Source organism: Colias eurytheme, chromosome 4, assembly GCF_061535395.1.
Source record: "Colias eurytheme isolate Ceu_HAF_F1 chromosome 4, ilColEury1 Martin Lab GWU primary, whole genome shotgun sequence".
NCBI classification, from domain to species: domain Eukaryota; kingdom Metazoa; phylum Arthropoda; class Insecta; order Lepidoptera; family Pieridae; genus Colias; species Colias eurytheme.
This window is the reverse complement of record NC_142983.1, coordinates 8,200,913-8,226,648: the sequence shown is the minus strand read 5'-3', so window position 1 is coordinate 8,226,648 and position 25,736 is coordinate 8,200,913. Positions and strand designations below refer to the sequence as shown.

Here is a 25,736-nt window from a genome sequence, read left to right as displayed (position 1 = left end):
GTTGTAAGGTCGTTTTATAATTATAATTGTTAATAGTGTTTAATTCAACAGAATCACAAAAAAATTATAAAATATTTTTTTGTAGGTAACGGATTAAAAGATAAGTAACCATCTGTCTCGTTAATTTAAAATATTCCGATTCAATAAACTTTCTGAAACTGTATTTAAAAGTATGTACACCCACAGATACTTTGGTAAAAACCCACGCTTTCACGTTTTCCTCTCACCCTTTCCTCAGTTGTAGAGTGATTGAAAAACATCTTACCATCAGTGATAAATGGATATATGGCACGCAACTCAGCTTCATACTCTTCAAGGGATATGGCCGGTGGGATCGGAGGAACGTAGTCGTCCTCTGGTGACCTCTCCGAACCGTAGCCCTGGTCGAAACCAGGGTCTTGGAGTTTCCATACTGGCTCTGCATCGGAACCTGTGAAAATAGATATTTTTGTGTAGGTTTCTGGGCTAATTGGAATGAAATATTCAAGATATTGGGGTAGTTGGTACCCTTTTAATTTTACTAGTAATAAAGACATTATTAGTTTATATTTTGTATTTTAAAGCTATCTGTGGCAAACACGACGTGGGCTTTTTAATTATCTTTGAAGTAATCTTTTTCATTCACAATAGAAATTCTAATACTATTGGCATTCTTATTTTTGATTTTCCTAGTTTCTTATTTTTGGCCAATAATGAGGAATTAATAAAAACTTTAATGAGATAAAATGAAGACAATAATGCGGAAAGAGAGAATAATGAAGGCAAGCGGAAGAATCATCTAAATAATAAGCAGTTTTTTTAGACTGACTTTACTAATGTTCTAGTTCAAAGAAAAATACTTAAAACAACAATGAACATTAAAGTAACACTAAGAATAATATAATATTTCGTCGATTACCCTCTCCCATTTCGCAACAAGAAAGTTGCGGAAACTTTTTGTTTGAAGGCATTCATTTATTTTTAAATTTTAAAAGAATTCGATTTCAAGGAACTGAAGAAATATTTACATTGCTAATAAGTTTTTCGTGTTGGAATATTATTCCCTTTAAAATTTCACATCAGATAAGTTAGGCAACAGTTGAACTTTGATAACTCCCAGTTATAGAACTATCGTTTTAATCGAGAACAGAAGTTGAGGGACAATTCAGTGTACAAGTATAACCAATACATAATAGCAAGATAATATTTCAGCATTTTAAATAGAGGCTATAGGTATATAGACACGTTTCTTGTTAATCATTCAGTAAGAATTTATTTACAAAATATATACCAGGTTTCGTTTAATTAAAAATATCCGTTTTATATTCGTTATAAAAACTGTATGAACATGATCTTTAATTTTCAGGAAACGCTACCGCCCATCGTTGCGTGATAGCCTGTTAATTACTATTTTGAGTTTTTGTTAAAACAAAGTTTTTTCTGTTAACATACAATGTGAACTAAAAACGAAGCTTTCGCGTGCTGTAGATTAGTTAGCCGGTTGTCTCGGTTACGAACATTGATTTATTCCTCGCCATGTTTTATTTACAATGAACACTACAAAGAATTGGCTTTGTACGCTCGGAATAAGAATCATATATTTATACAATACATTTCACTATTATCGTGCAACTAGCTTGATAAAATACGATGAATATATTTTCTTAAAGCTTACTTTTAGTATTTCATCTTTGAAGGTATATTATTATTTATTCGATTGACTGTTTAAAAAATCTGGAACGTTTATATCGATATGATGTAATAATATTTTTATACAATTTGTTGTCATTAATGTTATCGTCAAAGAAAATTATTACAGTGAATATCTAAAAAAAATCAAGTAAAATTAATCGTTAGGAAATAATTTAATTGATAAAACGTCTACAAAAAGTTGAGCTAATTTCCTACTTTTTAACACAAGGAGGTATAAAATATAAATATAATTAAGGTTTCTGTTTAGCGTTTATTAGATCAAGAACAATTACTTCATATCTAAATTATCTGTATTCCGTGACCAAGAATTATATTACTGAAGGGAAATTATATAAGTAGGTACGTACTACGTATATTATTCTATGATCAAGAAACAATATGGAAATCGCAACCTAAAACAATAGTTTTAGCATAAGATTTCTATAAAAATTTTAGTTTGAGATAAGATTTTATAAAAATTCAGATACATGTGATAATCTAATTGTTTATATTTAAAAAATGGGCTGTTTTTTATGTTTAACGTTCTGCTAGATTTTCATTGGACAATATAAAGATGCTTCGTCCCAAAATTATGAAAACGTGATAAGCGTAACAAAAGAATCGTGTCGCCCTCATTTACAAACATTTTTCATAGTAACCTCAATGAAAATATTTTTCATAGAACATTAATATATTTTTATTTATCTATATTTCAGGCTTCTACAACGTCTTGTTATGTACACAATTAAACTAGCATAATGCTCATAATATGCAATAGTAGAGTAGAATTATAAAAAGACACAGTTTACAAATGAATCTTTATAATAATAAGTATGCGTAAAAAACAAGTTTATTTTCAGATAACAAAAGATATGATAACAATAGAAGATGTAATAATAAAGTACAAAAACGTAAATATTAAAAGAAAAGTCAGTCGAGAAAATGCAGGAAATACAATAGCTAAGTTATGTGAAACCTTTTTATAAGGAACTTCTTCACTTAGAAGAGAATTAAACTTTCCACAACCGCTCTCTTGTAGACTCGTAAAAAATTAACGAAGTTTTAAGTCGTTCTATGGGTATCGTGCAAAAGTAGCTTTTTAATCTGCAGGGAAATATCTGCGGTTAACGATAAGATGGATTAAAATTAGTTAATAATTCAAAGCAAAGATTATTGATATAAGTGAGCACGTTCCATTTGAAAATGCCTTCGTCGAAAGTTTTAGTAATTTGAAAGATTCTAAGGATATAAAATATCCAGGGAGAAATTCTCCGGAAACGGCCGTTAATATTTTATACTTATAAAATAGAAATCACGCAAACAAGAAGCTAAAAAATCATTAAAGTGTACCGGTCATTATTAACAATTTTCAATATAAAAGAGAATCATTGCGACATAAAATACAAATAAATAAAATGATTGCAGCGTAAATGGAGTGCGAAATATTTGATCAAGCCTGCAATTTATCACTAGTGTTTATAAAGTGCTTTAGCTTGCAATGAACAACAATTAATGCACTTTAATAAATATAAATCGAGCGATTTGTTTATTATATTCGCTTCCATTATAGTTCGATGTCAAAGGCAGTTAATTTGCAGTGTTTATAGGGTTTCGTGTTAAACGTGAGGAGGTAAAAGTTAAGTGGTATCGGATGAAATGTGTATTGTATACGTTAACCTCATATTTATTCATAAACATTAATAAAAACGCATTTTATATTGCATTTTTGTCTTTAATGTTCAATTTATTGGTAATTGGTTAATATTTTTATAGATATACGTGTAGTGAGTACACAAATAATAATTATTCATAAATTCAGGAGTTAGGAACGATGGAATCATTTTGAAAAATTGCGAGGATATAGGTGTGTTTATTAATAGCATCTTTGTGTTTATTATTACGAAACGGGAAAAATATCCATTCTTCATGAACGCCGTTAATAGAATCACTCTAAAAGGGGTTCAATTTTCGAATTTTCGCATACATTTTCCGATATTGGAACATGACCTAAAATAACTTTCATTCGAAACATATTCCAGTTTTATCGTGGTAATTTTATAAATGTATTGGTTTGCGGTCGGCTGGTTGTCCTTGACCCGCTCGTACGGAGCGCAGTCCGTGACGTCATCGCCGAGTTTTGCTAACCCCTAAGCCGGAATTATACAAACTTGTCGCAGCATAGGTTGCGTTTATAGCTTCACTGCATTGTGATGCTAATATAAGATCTTTACGGCCACGAAACAGCAAGAATGTGTTTTGAATTCCGTTTTAATGTAAACATTTTTTCGAATGTTATACAAGTGAGATGTCTTGTTTAAATTCAATATTATTTTGTGGTAGGTATTTAAAGAATAGATTAATACAAAAGTTTAAATAAGAAACAAATTGCTTATTTAAACTTTTGTATTGCATAATTACATATTAATGGTGGCTACTGGCTATCCATGAAGCGATTGCTTGGTTTTTAATGCCAAAATAGACGATCTTTTGTACAAATGATAATTTGACTAAATATAAATCACACCTTGATTCCGAGTTGAACAGAAATGTAAATTAAAGAGGAAATAAATAGATGGAGGGAATAGAGTTTTTGATATCGTATTTACAAATCGAAAATTAATTATTTGGAAATCGGTACAAAACCTTATTACGATTTTCTGGTAAAATTAAACTATAAACGATACAAAAGCGCACAGTATGAATAATTATTATATTCGTAACTAGCTTACCCCCCCGCGGCTTCGCTCGCTTTGTCTAAAACCTAATATGTAAATTTATACTAAAACCTTCCTCTTGGATCACGCTATCTATTAAAAAACCGCATCAAAATCCGTTGCGTAGTTTTAAAGATTTAAGCATACAAAGGGACATAGGGACAGAGAAAGCGACTTTGTTTTATACTATGTAGTGATAATAACATTAACGCTTGCACAAAAACACAATAACATCATAATGGAATTTCGTAAGATTAAGATAATAGAAGCAACTGCATTGCGACAAGAGGCGTAAATGTACCAAAGGATTTTAAGTGCAATCTTAGGAAATATTTCACTCCATAATCCATTTAACAAGTTTCTGTCGTAAACAAACAGGATAATGTGTGTTGTTGTGTACCAAAGTGTTTTATTTACCACTAAACTTAAAATATATTTCGTTGGTGATGAATAATGCTATTGTTTCGATTTTTACTTGCATTATCCATTATTATTTAACAGAAATTATTAAGATATCTTTATAACAACGAAGATGCGAGCGCTACAAACTAGAGATAATGATCTTTACATATGTTCAAATTGTTACAATATGTTCATTAGATTAACCATTTAAATATTTAGATAAATTTCTCTACACTGTCAAGTTACACCATCTATTACCAAACGGGTTTTTTAAAGAATCATACCCTATTAATTAAGAAACACAAACCTCGCCTCTTTATGCACCAAATAGAGGAGTAAAACATGGTTTTAAAAATAAGCTTAACAAAAACACAAAAAGCTGGCTGGCCAAAATGCATTCCGTGTTATACGGTTGAGAGATCATCATGCACGGACTTTCAGTTGAATATGACAGAATATAATCAGGCATATTTCAAAGCGACGTTTAGTTTTATCAAATTAGCGTTGATGGTTTAAATTTCGAAATATTTCTCATTTGTTTCAAAATAATTTAACTAAATTAGCCCGGGGTTTCATTTATGGAAGTAAAAGTAATGTAAGAAGCTTTCTGCAACATATTCAATCTTTCGTTCATTATTCGCTTTATTAGGCATTAACGGCCTATTACTTACACAAAACATTTTTTCCTTATCATATTTAGTAAACACTTAAGTAAAAATAATATTTCATTATAATATAAAAGAAGATAGAGAGTAGAGACATCTTTGATGTATACTAACGAAAAAATTGTTGAGAAACCCCGAGGAACACCGAACAAGACAAACGATCCCTCCCGCGGCCATTAGGCGTTTTTATCAGTTCATCCGATAAGGCTACACACAGATTGACATCGGTCGCTCGCTTTTAGCTGTGTTTATTTAGGAGAATTATTTCCTAATCTCGTTAATGCTTCCTTTGACTCACCGCCGCTTTGATTTGTATACGTATGACTATAATACGCATAGATATGTACGGTGTAGGAACACACTGCTATATTATTCCATTACGTTTAGTTACTTATTTCAAATCTGGTGTGTATTAAATAATCTTATGAGCTTATGTTACACGGAGACTTTATAAAGATGTCGACGTCAAAGTTTCTGAAGAGGTGTAATTGCCACCCTTTATGTGCTTCGCCGTGTTAAATTTTAAACTTCGCCGTTCCGGGATTCCATGACAAAGTTTCGGCAACCTTAATACGTCATGGTACAAAGTAATTTATTCGCCTTAATTCTCGGCTAAACGCAGTGTTAAGATTTCAATTTTAGAAAAGCTTGACTTCCATAAATTTTGTCGAGCATTTTACATCAACCCCACTTTCTTGGTTTCACAAAGGCTTCACTTCAGAAGGGCTTTAATCGGGAGCTTTAAAATGTTTTCGCCGCCGCATACTTGAGAATAGCACTTAGATGTCGTACACTTACAGTACCTAGACGGAAAACTTGGCCGTTTTAAGTTTATAGTACTCAAGTCGCTGGAATGGGATTTGGAGTAAACTGCTTTGCTTTTATTCTTTTCATGCGACACGTTTTGTGAATGCTTTTAAATGAAATTGTTGAAAATTGGCGAAATTTCGCTGCTAAATGTATTTAGCCCACATCTTTAAAGCTGAATACCGTATTTAGCTATTGCGAGTTTCCATTATGATATTATGCCAACAATGTTTTTACTTACCCGACTTGGAGATCCTGTACCGCAACCCGCGGCCTCCTTTGGGGTGGCTTCTATTGTACGTTCCGAATTCTCCATAATTATTGTTTACACGGCTGTAGTCGGCGAGGTGTCTGTTGCCATCGAGGTGGTTGGGCAAAGAGCGGTTCCAGCCCATAACGTCGCCGACGACGGAGCCGCATACCGACGTGTGTATGGAGGATTCTGTTTGGCTTTTTGTCTCGCCATTGCAAAGATCACCGCTGGACCGCGCGCGGCGCCCCTTGAGACCCTTAGCGGAGTGTTGGCTGATGTTGGAGCCCATTGCGAGGCGGGACCTCACAAGGGCCCCGCCGCCCGCATCGCGCCAATCTGATGATGCGCTGCTACTACGCTTACACTCGTTTTGATCTGTAACAAAATACATTTATAATGAATACCAGTAAATTTCTGTGGGGTATCAGCAAAATTTCATTATCGCCTATTGTATAAAAACGTCGACGTAATTCTCCTTCAAGATTAAGTAAGATATGTACAAAGTTTCATAAAATGAGCGTGTTGTATTCATTGCTTTTAATAACCTCAGCACGCGAACAACAAGAGTTTCAGAGTAAAAAATCCACTAATGATGAACTATTTTCTCAGATTTTGATAAGGCCATAATGATCTATTCTCCGAGACTCGGTTTTGCTTGGTCTTGATTACCTTGGAATATAGCGATTATGTGAACAATGGAGTATGGACTCACAGTATTCAATGCGAATGTTGGCAGATTATTTCAATGTTAGAAATTAGAATTTCAATGGGCAACCTACTTTTTACAGTAGATTTTACGTTTTAAATCCGTAATTGGTTACATGAAAAGTCTTAATAAAATTCTAGATAGGATAGATACTGAAAAACTATTATGGTTAGCAAACAGTTCGTTTGTGTAAAATATAATATTTTAAATATTTTCTTTACGTTCTTTTATTTAGAACTAGATTATATAATTACTTATTATTTAATGTTATTTAGAAACTCGATAGTGATTACGTATAATTTCTTCTCTATTTATTTAATTTGAAGTGAGGGAATATATTTCTACTTATTATTAATTTTACCGCATAATTTTCATTTGCACTGAATACATTTAAAGTTAAAACAAATAAATTAAAGAAATCCGAGTTCAGAAACTTTGGATTTATCTCCAAGTCATTTTAAAGTTTCTTAGGGATTTATGGCTGTAATTTATTTAAGAGTGCATTTCTGTTCCCTATTTTCTTCTTTTGTTACGTTTTTAGGTAATTTGAAACTTAGAGTGTGTTATTGGGATTTTAATAGATACAAGATTTTGAATACAAAACGAAACAAAAAGCGTTAATTACCTACGTAACTTGTTAAAAAAACTTCAAACGCAACGAAAGTCACGTGTACATTGTATAAAGTATAATTATAATATATTATAATCATTAAAGAAAGAAAAAGCGATGTTGTTAATTTTAGTTCAACTTTTGCAAATTCTGCTAATTAATACCGTGTAACAAACGTGTACCTACAAGGTAAATATTTTCATCTCATAGAATATAAAATAACTTGCTTAATTTCCAACATCCACGAAAAATTAGTATTTGAATTTGAGATCACAAAAAGTTTGCCGTCGAAAAGGGTAAATGGGCAAAGGCATTCCCTAAAATCGATTATTATCGGCATTCGTTTAATCGAAAATCGTAAAATTTCATTCGACGGATGCTAACGGTTATCGGTTCTTTAAATACATTTTTATTGCGAATTTTAAAAAGCTACATTTTCTGAATTGTATTAAACATTTACGAGATGAAAGGAATCTTAATGCTTTAACATAGAGCAGCTAATTTGTTACGTTGATAAGAATGGTAATAAGTTATAAATATTGTTATGCAAGCGATGCTCTGCGAATCGGATCGTTCAAATTCCAACTAATAGCGGTTTTTGACAATATAATAGACGTTGCGTGGGTAATGTTCGTGAACGACTCGCGAAACCGTTCTAGTGGAGTTAACGTCGGAAGAATCGCTATTATTGTATCGTCGAAATGCAGCCAGTCACGATACGGTGTGACTTTGTTACATTTATCATTCATATTCATTATATCAGGGTGGATATGAATCTGGGGCTAGGTCAGTTATAAAAAAACTGCCTTTGTTAGAAGAGTATTTTGTATGTAGAGCATTGAAGAGCCTTTTGGAACAAATACTATTTGAACCTGACTAATCATGTACATTGTTATAATAAAAAAGTTTGAGTTTCAGGTGTATAAAATCGAATGTAAAACTTTTTAAAGTCTAAAGATAAATGAAAAATTGGTTGAGAGGACTTAAATACAAATGTGTGATTAAGGCGTGCGTACTAGCGCCTAATTTTTAAACAATAACGAATATACAATAATAATACTACGGAAATACTACGGTATTTCCAACAGATCAGACCAATTTAGATGAATTAAAGGAAGGTAGTAATAGAGCTTTGACCACCAAATACGGAAATAAGAACCACCACGACAAACAATACTTTCGATTGAAAGCCACGCACACGACTCACACGCACTAGCACGTTGGCATTACGTTTTTATAAAATAATTATAATTATTAAAAAATCTTATCAGTGCAACGATTTTTATTATTTCTAATAGCCTTTTTATATTACTGAAAGACACACAGCTAGTTATTCCCTTATTGATACTGAATTTGCACTTGTAACTGTAAAACGTAATTGCAACTAATACAGCATGCAATTATTTGCATCATATCAAAGAGATTAAGTATAGCCGCAGGTTTTTTTAAGGATAAGTAAGTTTGTTTAGGAATTTTTATATGTATACCAATGCCTTCTTTAAATAAATAAATATTTCAGGACAATTTTCACACACGGCACAATCTGATCCCATACTTAGCTTTCGCTTGTGTTATGGAAACCAGATGGCTGATAAACATATATATATAATTTTAAATAAATACTTATATAGATAATTTACACCCAGACACAGGGCAAACATCTATGTTCATCACACAAATATTTGCCCCGGGTGGGAATCGAACCCACGACCACTGGCTTGGAAGGCAGGGCCACTACCAACCAAGCCAACCGGTCAGTCGAAGTCGAAATATCATAGTATACTATGGTAATATATTAAGAGGCGATATATGCGATAGCTTCATCCGCTAATTCATGTTAACTGCTATTTACTCCCACCTATGTATAATCTTATTACAAAATAAAATAGAGATAGTGTAAAGTGGATCAATCACCTAGAGAAAGCCTAGTCTCAGCAGTGGGAATTTCATAACAGATGACTATTATTAGTTCCTGTTAGCACGTCGAAGATAAATGTAAGAGTTAGACTTAACGTTTCTTATCGTTATCGAGCAGAGAAAATTAATATTCCATTGTTTGTAGTAAAAGGTGTGAAATGTTTACATGTAAGTGCCGCGTGATTTTAGAAAGTATTTCTCGTTGTGATTAATAAAAGAAGTTTATGTATTAAAATCAAAATCAGAGAGGAAACGTCACCTATTTTTCTATAGTTAATAGTCAAGATAACGATTTATTATTTTTCAAATCGTTATTCAACAGCAAATCTATGGTAAAACTTTTGGATCGGATGAAAGGAAAGCATTTAAGCATAAGGTCTTTCTATCAACTTTTATGTTAAATTAGCTTTGTATTATCTGAAATTTAGCATTTAAAATAATATTGAATAGTCACCATTTACCTCTCTGGGATTCTTAAAGTTTGTTTATGATTTTTTTCAATGTTCTACAATCTTCTTTCTTCTTTCCATTTCGAACTGTATTATTCTGCCTAATTCTGCTATCTTTTAAGAACCATTGTTTTTTTCGGGCGGACGAATTGTGCTACACATAACTAAATAATTAACAACAACATGAAACTTTTATCAAAATTGCTGACAACAATAATTATTATTGTAATACAGATATATAATTCTTCATAGTATATGGCATATGCAATACGTTCCCAGGGAAATATGATTACTGATATTAAATTGCGACACGCTTACAATGCAGTGCGATGTGAGATAAGAATGCGTTTTCAGTTTGTTTAAACAAATGGATATTTTAATGAAATTATGTCGTAATATAATCACTTCTAGATTACGCGCAAGGGTATTAAATAAGAAGTTAAACTGCTGTGGGAATAAGACTTGGTGTAAGGTATCTTAGTACAGATTTTTATACGAGTTAATAGTTAGTGCCACCTCTCTTAGCAAATTTTAAGAACTCTTAATAATAATAATAATTGGTAAACTATAGAGACTGAGATGAAAACTAATTTCTATATCGAATTGCCCGACGATCGTTACTAAGAAAATCATTCCATCAAAAAATATACTCAATAAAATATTAAGGAATTAAGGAGAAAGGTCTTGTGGGAATAAAATTAATCATTCGGTTTGAAAAGCGCCCCCAGAGAACACATAATCAAAAATGAATTCCGGGAAGGAGGATTATGGAAAATATAAAAATGTAACAAAAGAAATTGCGAACAATGTTACACAATTTTGTTATCAGGTGTACTTATTCAATCCTAATTTTATTATAATTCAGAAATATTTAATTTTGTGACGTTCGTCAGTTTTGTTCTGAGATAAAAACATCATTTAAGGGTATTATGGGCATCCGTAATCATCAAATAAAATTCGTAAATGAAAAGTTAGTGATACGGAGTGTAAATAAATAAGAACTGTGGGATTTGGGTGCCTGTAGGACTAAAACAATTGCAGTTTACATAAACTACCTATAGACCAATAAATTTTCATTCATTGGAACAACTTCTTCAACTTCTCCATCATCAATAGAAAACATTTTCTACATAATTGTACATACAATTTCTATCTGCAGTATGGCACCTCAACTAAGCTATCATTCAATCGAATCAAAAGCATGGAGCAACGTCTTTGACCTACGATGCGGATAATTGTGCTTAAAGCTCTGTGTGAACTGATGATACTTATTATTTCACCCTTACACCTTTATGAAAGCATCAAAATCGGAATCCATTATTAACAATAGGTTGAACATGTGACAAATTGAGAAATTACTTTAATTTGCCGTAGGATGGAGAGATGGATTCGTTGAGTAGGTTTGATATAATGTTAAAATTTACTTGATACATTCTTGATATTATAATATTATGTCGGAAAGTACTACAGACGAAACATCTTAAAACTAAGAGAAATATTAATATTTATATGAAATATGATCGAAATGGAAAATAAATTGGAATTCCTCTGGGTAGAAACAAGTAACAGCAAACAAGAGAAAGTTATTATCCTAAATTTTCGAAATTGTAATAAATAGTACAAGTCGAATGTTTAATTATGAAATACTTTGTTCCTTATTAAAATTTGCCTTTGTGGTGTATTTTCCAGTTCTTGAATCGCTACAAATATTCAAGCCAAGCCAGTTCAGGATGCGGATGAAAGCAAAGGAAATCTATCTATATTTATTTCTCATGAATATGGAGGAAACGCTGAAAATGCAAATCGTGAAATGACAGTGGCAGTCGGCGAGTATTCAAAGCGAAAGTTTTAAGCCGCTTTTGCAAACTCCAACTTTATTTTATGACTAAGTTCTTTTAGTGACGCTTAAAGACGACAGCTTTGGTAAGTTCAGATAGTTTCCTACTTTACTGAAATCTACTTACTGTCCTTTAGATAATTCGCATTTTTTCAGAGTTTATATCTTTTATTTAATTTATGCTATCGGATTAGTTATTTATTGGTTTAAATGTGTGTTTTAATGGAGTTAAATTTTTTTTCTTTCATTGTTATCAAGGGGTACTTATAGGGCTAGAATGTTTGCTGATACCTAACACTAAGCGTAGCTTTTACAAAATTGCGGAATAGTTAGGACACTTCACCTAATCTCTAAAGTTCTAAATCTTCATTTCAGATTGCATATGGTCAACTCTATTGAACAGTCCAACTGTGGTCCAACTTTAATACTTGGATCATCGATTACGAAGCGAGTTAAATTACACGCTTCGGCCACACTTGTGAAACAGTCTGAGACAGGGGGAGACGCAATTGGTATTTATAGCCTGGAATGCATCCTACCTCCGTCGGCAATAATAATATCACCACTGTCAAGTTCATTATTCATTCCCTTGTACACGGCCCGTGCAACGCTGTCAACTAAAAATTAATATTGTAGCTACACTATCATTTGCTTAAGGGCTTTTGGTTGGACTATTATTTTAATTACATGGGTAGGAAAGTGAATAAAATCGTGAAATAATTGTTACTAGGTAAATAACAGGTAATTCCATACTTTTTACAAGTGAGTTTTATTTAGTGTCATAATAATAGGTGTAAATGTTAAAGACGATTGATCGCTGATCGGTGTTAAAACTTAAATTAACAGGTAGTTCTGTATTTTTAAAACCAGTGAACTCTGTTTGGCTTTTAAATTTGAATACCAGCGTATTTTGCACGCCTCATAAGCGAAGCGTTGAGGTGGGTACTACTGTCACTTCGCGCAAAACATCTGATTTTTCAAACTTAAAATGTCTTTATGTATCATACATTGCACTTGTAAGATAATACATACACACACATATTAAGAAAAAACACTATTTTTAACGTTCATGATATTTTTGATGTCATTTTTGTTATTTAAACTAGTTAAAAAACAGTTAAAAAAAGTTCTGTCTTGGACGTCCGTGTGTCTGTATGTGCGGATCCTTTTTCTTGTTAACACGATAGCGACCGAAATACTTTACTAATCGAGTCTTTTTTTTTCTCTTACGCTTGAGTATGCTCAGGAATAGAACCCTTTCATTGTTCAGGGTCTGATTCGATGTGGTTTAATTGTTATTAAATAAACAAAAATAATAATTAATAAATATTTATTAAAAAAAATTATGAGGCGTGCACTTTTGGATTTTCCAAATTATTTTTAATAATAAATCATGTCAAAGGATACGGTTCTTCATAATTTAAAATATTTGCAATTCAGGTGTTTAGATAGCTAGCTAGTGATCTTTAATAAAATTGTGTTTAACGCTGTTATTTAAACACATTCTCTGCAAGTAGGTAATGAATACGCGAGTCATTAGTCACCCTTATCGATAGATGCTTTAGAACACCTGCTATCTATGATCATTTTAATCGGTACATAATGGAAGTTGGTGACGTTGATCATTAACGTAGGTAATACATGTCCTATTAATCAATTAACTAAACCACATTCGCGATAAGTTCTATATGAGTGATAGTTTATCATAATTCATAACTGTCTTATCTTTCATACCATGTTGATTTAAGCACTCTATTTAGGTTAAACGACTAATTCGTTTTTTTTTAATAAATCATGTGTTTACACCTTCAATATTTTCAAATTAAATTAGAACATATTATATTCAGTTACCGTTTTAGTTAGTTATTAGTTTTAGAGCAGCTAGGTTTATTAAGGGTTATACGAGGTTATTAAAAATTATTGCTATTACTATAACCTAAGCATATTATTGTGTTATTTAAGATTTGAGTTTGTATTGTTAACAGAATTATTCAGGTAGTAGTAGTTAAATAATATTAAATTCTAAACATATTATCAAACGAAATTAGATAAGTAACCTCGTATCTAAATAATTTTGAACCAATAAAAATAAGATATGGCATCGTCGACATCGTCAATCATTCGTATTTGGATACATTGATTCTAACCTGTATTAAATAGCTTTTATTATAATATTAAAATGGGTATACAAATCAGAACTTGCTACAATAAGCTTTACCATGTTTTTTGAACTTCTCTATACAATGGGATTATATAATTTATTTTCGCGGTTAATGAACTTATATTCTTAATAGAAAACGAAGCTACAGGATCTCGCATGTACAATGTACATGCTTGTACGTTCTATTGATGATACACAGGCCAAACATATTGACTTGTTAACCGATGAATTAAATACTCAAGTAACTCGTCGAGTTGTTATAGTTAATTAACGTTCAAACGTGTACAATTGATGTTTACTGTTGAAGCAACATGCGTAGGCCATTCTATTAGTACATACATGGCTAGTTCCTACTGATAAATGTTAATCGATAGATTGAATCATCGAAAGATCAATAGACATTGAAGAAAGTAGCATGAGATTTTAGACTTGTAATTATATGTTTCTAAAACCTTCGGGTATACAACTGAGTAAACCGTGCTTTGCTCCATCGTATGAATTAATTATTATGTTTATATTATTACTCATCGGTTTTGTCAATTTAACAATCTTATTACCTAAACAAGGAAAGGCAGCAGGTAATCTAAGTGTTAACTGTTAGCGGTTAACCCATACTTTACTTCATTCATGTGAAACTACATGCCAAATTTCATTACAGTATCAACAAACACTGAAACGTGAAAACATAATATTATATTGTTAGTGTATATTGTATACTCGTAGGTATGCCGTATGATTACGTAACAAATCTTTAGAATTGGTTTATTTAATTTCGTAATGTACTCAGCCTGAATACGAGCATGAGGCATGAGGTTTGAATGAGTAATTAAGCTAAATATTTGGATAAATAATTCAAGCGAATATAATTTGGTTGAATGAATTTCAGATAAATATTACCTGATTATTTTTTTAGGGTACTTAGTTCTTATAAGAAAAATAAGTGGGAATGTATTGTAATACTTTTCACTCTAATAAAGTTTGGCAGGTTCGTAAAAAAATAAGTTATAGAAAATTTGATTGCTCGTTAAAATTATTAATTCGGTTAAGAATTTATTAACTATTGATTTTGGTTTTTACTTTTTATCATGCGACCTCCACTTCTAACCACTAGACCAAGGAGGTCATACGTGTAAAAACAGAGGCTTTTGTGAAAAAGCAGTCCTCGATAAAAAGGCTGCATATTGTTTTAATGTTGGTAGGTCTGGGTACATATTTCAGTAAAACACGCTCTAAAGTCTAAAAATTTATTTACATCAAACTTTCGTATTATTTTAAAAAAATCGGTTGAACTAGTGTTTAATTTAGGTTTTTCATCACCAGAATAAATCAACTACAAATTAAATACCTACCTATAGATATAATAATATAGTATCGCTAATAAGAGATGTCAGCGTGCCATTCTTTGGATAGCTTTTACGTTTATAAACGACAAATTACGATTTCATCTCAAAATATAATAAAATGTATTTCTAACAATATAAGTGAACAATTCGCCAAACATAATCGTTACGATACATGGGTTGGAACGTTGTAGACTCACGTTCTGAAACTTTAGATGTGAGATTGCATCCATCGTGTGAGTTAAGTGTCATCCATTAGACGGATTTAACCCAGTTCAGAGTATCAAGATGACGTCACATTGTATTTTTATGTTCAATTCTGATATATTTTTTTCCTATGTATTTTCTATACCTATGTAGTATGTAGATTATTGACGGGTGTACCGTGTATAGGAATAGATGTGTGGTAGATACAATTTACTTCTTAGTAGCTTAGTTTAACGTAACACCACAGATAATACAATACTAATACAATATGGTTATCTGTGCCTTAACATCAGAAAGTATAAAATTATATTAAGTAATAAGAACATATTACAATACTATCATATTATATTTTATTCATAAGCACTGTTACCTAATATCACCTCAAAAGGTTACATAATGACTGTAATATTGCAATATTTAATGTTATTAAAATATTAAATTACAGCTAGGCCATTCAACAAACTGAATATTAACTTAAACTTTATGATCTTGTGCCAGCAACGGGCTGGCGCTGAATTTGGTTGTTACACAAGGAAATAAACTTAAATCTATACTAATATTATAAAGCTGAAGAGTTATTTGTTTGTTTGAACACGCTAATCTCGCGAACTACTGGTCCGATTTAAAAAATTCTTTCAGTGTTAGATATCTCATTTATCGAGGAAGGCTATAGGCTATATATCATCTCGCTAAGACCAACAGGAGCTGAAAACTGCGGAGCACAGCTAGTACAATATATAAATATCTGTATGAACGTGTAGTTTGCGTTTCTTATGGAGAAAGCAAATCATTTCGAATACATAGAGGTTGCAATTTCTAGCACCATAACGGATCGATTCTTTAGGGTATACTTTATGATAATATAATAACCTATCATTTCTCTTCACATTTCATTGTTGCATGTTGTTCTCGCATGCTTGCATGATATTTCAATTTCGTTATCAGATATGAAGTATATAAACGTTTGATTAATTACTTTGGCTTACGCCTTGTGATAATTGAAACGTAAAATAAAAATAATTATTTAATTATGATCTCTTGATTTCATTTTCTAAATAATACGTAGGTAGGTATAATATTTGAAGAATTTAATAAAAAATTGTTAACGACTTCTGATTTCAATATTTTAAATTCAAATAAAATAAGTTCAAAAATATTCTAATTCAATACATTTATAAGGTGTAAGTAATAAATCTTAAAGTCAGATTTATCTTCAAATCACGTAATTATTCCTAACCAATGTAGGTTACGAAACCCATAAATTTATCAGTAAAACCAAACAAGAGAGTATCTTGACAGCGATCTCATCCATCATTCCACTGCCTAAAAATACCCCCCTTTACGGCCATTAAGAGAACTCCAGAGGGTAATCGTTACGCTATGCCTTTTAATTACAAAGCCTAAGTGCTCATTGTAAAAAAGTTTATGTTAATACTGACATTGACCCGAAAAATAGGTGTTTCAGAGTCTGCGATGGCTCCCCAGAGGCGTGGAAGTTGCTGGAATGCATAATAAGGCTTTCACTGAACCACGTTCACTTTCGTAGTGACCCTTAATTCGTCAAGCTATTCGCTGTGACGGCAACGTAATTTGAAACCAAGATAAATTGTAGCGAAAACGAAGCGCGCTTTAAATGCAATTTTTCAAATTTTCCACAAAAAGCTTATAGTGTCCACTTCAGATAAGTTTTAATTAAAACTCTTGGGATTTTTCATTTTTGTACGTTTTTTGGAAATACGAGTGCGTAAAGTTGTTTTCTCGTTAATTTTGTATTTTATAATACCTAGGTAGTTGGGCTGAAATCGGGTGTTCTTAATTAAAACGTTAAAACAGAAATATAAATGATATAGAAATACATATAAAAATTTTATCTCATAATGTACAACAATGTACGACAATGGTTCGTATGCTCGAATCAGTTTGATTACCCGGCAGACGAATTATAATACCTTCCTTTGATAATTTCGGTAGTTTAACCATAATGAGTATGAAATAAATCATTCGGACCCAGCCATTTTCAGATTAAGTACCTACCTACCCACAGAAAATTATGGATTAGTTTCCGCCCACACTTTTTTTAAGAGCTATAAAGTTTTGTCTATAAATTATTACCGTGTTTATTTGATTTGAGTTTGTTTATGATGATGTGAACATCGTTTTAGAATTATGAGAAATTTAACAACATGATACGAAATGATTTCATAGAGTGAGGAGTGTAATTAAAAAAATAAAAAGAAAAATTTAATACCCAAGTAAACTGATACCATTTAATTTTTAAACAACACCAATTGCTATTGACCGTACTAGGTTAGTTACTACCTATATTTTCTCGATTCCCGACTAAAGACACTAGTTTCGAAGTCGATAAGATCCAAGTGTGCGAGTTAGTATTCGACTGGGATAAAGATTAGCATTTTAGCTACTTTCGCAGAATATTAATCGAATATCTATGTGCATAAGGATAACTACACGAATTGGCGAATTGAATTATCATCGTCATTTCCTCCTCCTCCAAATATATTTGGGGTTCTGGCGCAGTAATAATTTATGAATGAAAGATGTTTATAGGATTTTATGTATTATTCAGTTTAAAATTTTAATCTTATTTAGGTAGGTACCTACCTATCTAAATAAGATTTGGTAGGACTTAAGACTTAAGTAGTCGAAATTTTCACTTATTAGGTAGGTAAGGTATGTTTGTTTCATTGGGTGGGGTACTGGGTATAGGTACCTTCCTAACCAATTATTCATAGGTAACATAAGACTGATCAGACTACTAGCACTTGGCCAATATTTTTAAATTGGGAATTAGATTGAAGGTTTGAAGAAAATGGTGAAAAGTTTTTTTAATATTTCAATTGTACAGGTAGGTTAGTTATATTTAGTTTATAGGTAAGGTAGGTATATATTCATAATTAGCATTACTTATAGATAGGTTGGATTCTCTAGAAAAATTGACAATTTCATCAATTTTAAGTACTTAAAAGGATTGACTCGTATGTGCCCGTATGTTCATCTTGGTACCCAATAAGATTTCATCAAGAATAATAAATTTATAATACGCAAATAATATTTTACGCACATATTATGACCATTATTGATTAGGTAATTATAATCATAGAATTTACCGATAAGTGGTTTTGATTAATACATACCTATCAAGATAGATCTATCTTCTACAGCTGATAACTTTTTCTAAATCATTTTTTATCAATTTTTAACTAGTGACTGGAATTAAAAATAAATTAAATTAATGTCGTGCTTTTAAATAGATAATATAAAAAATAATGTCTAGACATTCTTTGAACTTAATTGTCAATAAACGGGCATATTTTTTAACATAAACAAAATTACAAATTTTGTAAGTATTTTCAATTAATGGAATACAGAGCCCATTCGACTAAATTAGGTAAACATAGTTAGTGCAGCCTTTATACATACATAAACTATAATAGGTCTACTAAAATATTATTGAATAAGTACTTACACATGCAAAAGTGGGTAGTTATGTCCTTATGTGAATAATTAAAACAAGCAAAACATACCTATTTATCCAACAAAGCGCTGACGGAATTCCTTTTACGCGTACCGAAGCAAATTCAAAAGCAAACAAACTAAAATATCACAACGTTCTCACTCAAAACGGCTAACTACACTTAGCACAGGCGATCAGTACATTAAAAACACAAAACCCGATCAGAATCACTTGTTACTTTCCCGTATGTAGTTTACAGTTATATAGGAAAGTGGATGGGGTCAAAAATTGAATCGGCTTAGTTGAGCCCACGTGAGCTTGGAATGCACCGGCGCGACAGCACAAGTACAACCGGTCCGAGCGAGTGCTGTCAAACGCGACCAGCTGGTCCCAGCGCTCGCGCGACGCGACGCTCTGGCGGACGGAATCGGAACTAACGTGAACCGTGACGCACAATGACATAACTAGGAATTTTGGTTTTTATTCCTTTTAGGGTTCGCGATGTATCTTGAAAATATTTTGAATTTTTTTAATAATTATAGGAAAAAAAACTAAAGAATATTTTTGTAAATATTCAAGTATTATATTTGCGCGCTATAGGTAGGTATATTGAGTAAATTATTAAAATATATACTATAAATAATAAATATCACAGAATATTAAAATATGTATTTCCAATTTTATCGAAATTGTTTTACGGCTGGTTTATAAACTTTTTGGAAACGACTTATTTTTTTGTTTACTTTTTTGTTTAATTATTAGTTTAGTGTAATTATTTATTGTAAAAGTAATAAATAAGTACTTTGCTAATTTACTGCGGTTATAATTAAAAGGACCAACATACGTTGAATTGTTAAAATCAAACAATTGATTATTGACTCCCTTAAAAAAAAACACAAAAATTTCGCCAACTGGGCTAAATAAAATAATTTCCAGTTACACAGTTTGCCATGCTAACCAATGGGCAGGCCGTAATGGCGGCGCGGCAGGGAGGGAGGATATTGACTTGCGGCGTCCTCACTGCGCATGTACTATACCATGTGTTTCTGTTTTTAGGCTCATACAATAAAGAAAATTATAGCCATTCCGTTGTTTATACTCTGATCGTGTCCAATTAATGTTCCGCAATCCGGAGAAATGTGTGTCATAGCTGCAATGCTGTACAGAGCCCGGCTATTCACGATCCGTTCGACCTTGACCCTGCGTAAATTAACGTTTTCACGATGATGCGTAATGGCCGGCACTATATAAATAAGCATCACCCCTTTCCGCGAACTGTTACGTTTTTCCTAAAACAGTTACTTGATGAAGTTAATTACCTTTATTTTATATTTATAGGATTGTTTTATTTTCGTAGGGCGATATTGTTATTTTTATATTAGGTTATCTTTGGAGATATACACTTTAAATAAAATTTAAATTTGTATGTAACCTATGTCCTAGACCATTTTAGTATTGGTGGTTAAATAGGAACGTTAATCAAATGAAAATACATATTATGAAACATTTCCTTGTAATAAGAATGCCTGTTGGCTGTGGCCTGTGACATAAACAAAAAATAAAAAAATAAAAATAAAATAAGAATCACTCTTCATAATTACCTACTCATAAATTCATTTTTATTTTTGGTTTGTCTCATTAAAATATAAGTTCTGAAAATTTTGAAAAAATAATCTAGATTCCTGAATGACCTCATTAAACTTTGTTTCAGCAACGGTTCCTAATGATACTCAAACATTCATTAATTAAATGAATGCCATTTGACTTCAGCGATTAAACAAATACTTTTAACAAAATTTGAAACAAAACGTAAGCACAGATTACTAATTACTAAAATAGTTACTTCAGTAAGCAGAGGGTTGAACATTGATGTAACTTTTGTTAATACAGCCTTCGTACTAGTACACACTGTAACCGCTAGAGGGACTTAATTGACTTTAGCCGCCAGCGCTTCACAATATTATTATGAACTTGCAGTGTCGAGCGGCCAGCGGGTACAGTAACTCTCGTTAAAATATACAGATGGCGCTGTTTTCAATTTTGATAAAAAATAGAACCTGAGTGAATGTGAGGGTAGAATTTATAAAATGATAAGGTACTACCTTACCATTTTATAAATTCTATTGGTAGTAAACACCTCAATTATGTTTCTCCCTGTGCTTATACTAGTATTTTAATACCCAACAGTGTCACATAAATATTTGGTAAGAGAATAAAAACTTATTTAGTGGTCAGACTCAGTGCGAGCGGCACAAATATTGAGTTACAATTTAATTGACCCAATTCAATTCACGTTTATTAATACACGTATCAATCCAATAAAAGAATTGTTAACAACCGAAAGCATGTACTTTCTCTGATTATTTGACTCCTAATTAATATCATATTGGAAGAATGATAATCAATAATCATATTATTGTATTACTTATTAAATTATTTAAGATACCATAATATATACATATGTACCATAACATAATGCATTTCATAATTCAACGAGCCATATGACAGCTGAACAACTGTCTGCTATAAATCAGTGGATAATGGAGTATTACTTAACATGGCCCTTCATGGAGACTTATTATCTCTGTCGGCCTAGAAATAGATGAATGGACGTGAATTAGTTTGAATATAATTTGTGTGTAACTTTGAGTCACGATGTTGGTGAGTTTTAGATTCTATTATCAATAATTGTTGGGTATTCAGAACGGTCCAAAGTAGGCGACGCTTGTGTCACTTATGTTGCTTCTAATTTTGCGCATACCTCAGGCAATAACTGAAATAGTGATAGACTTTTTAAGCTATTGCATAGCTTTTATCTCAGACTTAGATCTATTGTCTGTGGATGCGATGCTATGCAATATTTTTACCGCGGCAGTCCTAGAGTGCCACACGTATTTTTTTAATCTTTGATAACTCTTTGTCAATGTGTGTGTTATGATATCGGTTCTAATATTTATTTAAGGATCAAAAGGAATTTACGAAAATGTAAATATTGACATTATTGCAGGTTCTTTATACATATAAACATATAAAGATACAAATTGTTTTTCCATTCTTTGTTTTTAAACATATAACTATGTAACTGTCATTTCTTATTTCCATGCAAATAAGAATATTTTTAGAGACGTTAAAGTGGCTAAATTCCAATTAAGTTAGGTAATTAACTGATTTTAAATCTTAGGCCATAAATAACGCTGCTATCTAAAATTCTTCACAAAAAAAACTTACAATAATATTATTCTTTAGTGACGTAGACAGGCTATATTTTAATTTCGTTTTTACCCCTTGCACGCATATCCGGGACGAGCGGCTAATAATAATCTTTATCAATAAAAAAAAAAACTGTTTAAAAGGTCGATTAAAATTCTTGAAGGTAATTAATTTACTCACCGATTGGTTGCTGCTTGATTCCACCGCTAAGTCGCTTCTCCCGCCATTTATTCTTCATTATTCTGCGTTTTAAGCGATTAAGAACTACGTCCGCCTCATCTACACTTTCTGAAGACGAAGTTCGCGTAATCTTCATTGTACAACTCACTGAGTGTCGTCTTTCCTTCGTAAGTACACTATTAATTTGTTGCCTTGCCTCGATCTCAGATATACCACGTCGATACAGTTTTAAACGCTTTTTCAGTTCACTATCTGCCGCTACATCCGATGGAATATTAATATATTCATTATCTGTGGTATTATCAGATTTAAAGGAGCGGCACGATCTTTCGGAATTTAATTTGGGCGATTCACTACGCTTCGTGGCTTCATGTAAATTTTGCGAGGAATCATTTGTTTGCCGACGGTTTAAAGTAAACCAATCTGGATTAGAGCCCCTACGCGCGGTTATGCTTTTTAGATAAGTATTGAGGAATGATACTTTATTTTGAGGTGGATTGTATATAATCCCAGATTGTGAGCGCGGCACAGTATCCACATACCCTTTTTTCCGTTCTTTAGTTATATTTTCTGTAAATGATTGTGAACCTTGTAGCCCTGGAATTAATGACGATTCTTCACCTATTTCAGGAGATTTATTATTGATTACCGAGGGTGGTTGCACACCAGAACTAATTATGTTTTCTAAATCTTTCACTGACTTGCCATTTGCGTAAGGCTGCTGATTAAAATCATCGCATGTTTCGTTATCAGAACTTTTGTAACTACTTGCATCACCTTCTGAAATGAACGGCGTTGTATCTAGATTTGAATCTAAGCTATCTACACTACGATTTACAGTGAGTTGATTTGGAATGTTTGGTACATTATTATCACTTGCAACAACATTTGTATTTTCATCTTCCTTTTCGTTATTTATAAAGCCAGAATCTTTGAATATTCGCGTGTAAATTCTATCCCCTGAAATTGTGTTATGTTTACGGATGGGACATGTGTAAACAAAATGCTTGTAATTTCTTTCGCGTAATGAATGAGTAGTCTTGAGATTTGATGCATTATAATCAGAGCTCTTAATGGATATGTTCTCATCGTTTGTTTCCACAAGTAAATTTCCATCGCTGTCGAAGAGCTGAATAGTCGGAAACTTGATCCCAGGGGATAGATTTCTCGTGCGCAATTCCCATTTTCTTTGGGTTGGCTTTCTTAATTGAATCCGTATTACATTGTCGTCTATTATAGGGCTATCACTATCACTCGAGTCCTCTTTTTTCGACATTTTGCAATTTTTTTCCGCAATGCACTCCTCATCTGCGGTAACGAACCACTAAAAATATGAAACATGCCAATTTATTATTAAACAATTCTAATTTGTTTGTTTACAGTCAGCTGTAATAATTTTTGGCATTGCGCCAGAGACACGTTTCTGTGGCATTCACTTTAAAATAGCATGAATGTCAGGTTTGTTTTTCAACACACACGTAACCCACGACACATATCCGTTAATTCGCACATAAACCATAACTTGTGTTGGAGCACTGATCACTGGACATGGACTGAAATGATTAGAGAATCCGCACACTAGGTGATGTCGAAAATGGTTGCATAATCAATGTATCGCAAATCGCACAGTTGCGGCGTTTCATGTGTTTTCGGTGTTAGTTTACGCGATCGCGGAGTGTGGTCGATGTACAATTGGATAAACGTGAATATCGGGTGCGCGGTAGTCGATCGAATTTATTTTGCGCCGTTTTATTTGACGAGCCGGTCGCGAGAGCGTAGGTTTTTGGTCGTCCGCGGCTCCGAACATTTCTGTACTGAGATCGAACAACTAAATAGACCCGTGGCACTATTAATAGTGAAACGCGTCGACAATCTGGCTAGCTCCCCTTGAACCTAGCACGCGTAACTAACATAATCTCGGTCTACGCAACTGTTTACACTGACACAGATTTTCGTGTGAACAAGGCATGACCATATGGACTCTTGACCGTTAGACATTGCTCTTAAAACTTTACAAAAATGATTATATGATTATGCAATATACAGTTTTTATATAGTTTTACTCAGACGTATTTGAATTTTGTACAACAAAAACGATTATAATAGAAGGTTGAATGTTAACCTACCTACTTCAAGTTCTCACGTAGGTATCTACCTACTACCTACTTTATTTATTACTTACTTGTAAATTCTCGTTTACAGAATAATAATTGCAGTTGTATTTTTCCTCAATTAAAATAATATTATAAAAGAACTACAAGATTATTTTGAATTATTTGGCCAGCAAATCCTTCGAGTAACATCTAATTTTATTTAATAGATAATGCCACATAATGCTTAGTAATATTACTAAGCAAAAGTCACAATAGAAAGGACAAATGGATTTTCAAAGTAAATGGCCACGTAATACAAGGAATTAATGTTCAATGTTGCATAGCTAAAATAATAATATTGCTTTGGAGACAGATTTTAGAGGAACTATGCGATGAGGTTGGAGTGTTGCAAATGGTCTCGATGTCGTTCATAGGTCCATAAATAGGACCTAATAAAATAGGATAATAGAAAATAGGATAGGATTAATCTAGCTAGGTAAATGTATAATATTTTCATATAATGCAGTGTAATAAAAGCTTGCACTACTGTTCCAAAATTTCTTTTATTTTCTTGGAATTATTTATAAAATTTATTTTTTGTTGTCATGGTCCCCAAATAGTTTGCAAAAGTGTAAATGTTGTTGTATGAATACACCGACATTATAATTTTCATGCATGTTTATGTTCCGTGTAATGGCGAGCAAGCCCTTCGTAATAATTAGATCACAATTTCAAATTCCGCGTAATTCCATATTATAGAAAGACTCATTAAAAATCTCTCGAAGATAGTTTTAATTTATATTTCTCTTTTCTAGTCAAATGCCCAGATGATTTAAAGGCTTTTTAAAATTATAATAAAACAAAATATAATTCTCAAATTCAGACAAAAATGTAGAGAAAATAAAATAATTAACATGACATACAATATTATGTAATCGAACCAGTATTGTTAATATGAATCTGATGGAGATCGGAAGAAAAAATATCATATTAACATATTCATAATATTATCACAATATGAAGCAGGACAGTTTCATAG

General features: G+C 32.1%; 1 protein-coding gene across 2 annotated transcripts in view; it reads right to left on the bottom strand.

The window, feature by feature from the left end:
* Positions 1-24,427, bottom strand: part of LOC149909101 (uncharacterized) — a 55,274-nt gene extending 30,847 nt beyond the window's left edge. The window contains exons 1-4 of one of the 2 annotated variants that reach the window (XM_090120701.1): positions 24,295-24,322; positions 22,605-23,912; positions 6,501-6,887; positions 266-430 (exon numbers count right to left, since the gene is read on the bottom strand). In XM_090120701.1, the coding sequence (XP_089976827.1) occupies positions 266-430; positions 6,501-6,887; positions 22,605-23,880 (1,828 nt within the window). In that variant the 5' untranslated portion in view covers positions 23,881-23,912; positions 24,295-24,322. Of the gene's footprint in view, positions 1-265; positions 431-6,500; positions 6,888-22,604 lie in introns of both variants that reach the window. The other variant, XM_090120702.1, reaches the window with a different exon arrangement.
* Positions 24,428-25,736: the final 1,309 nt, after the last annotated feature.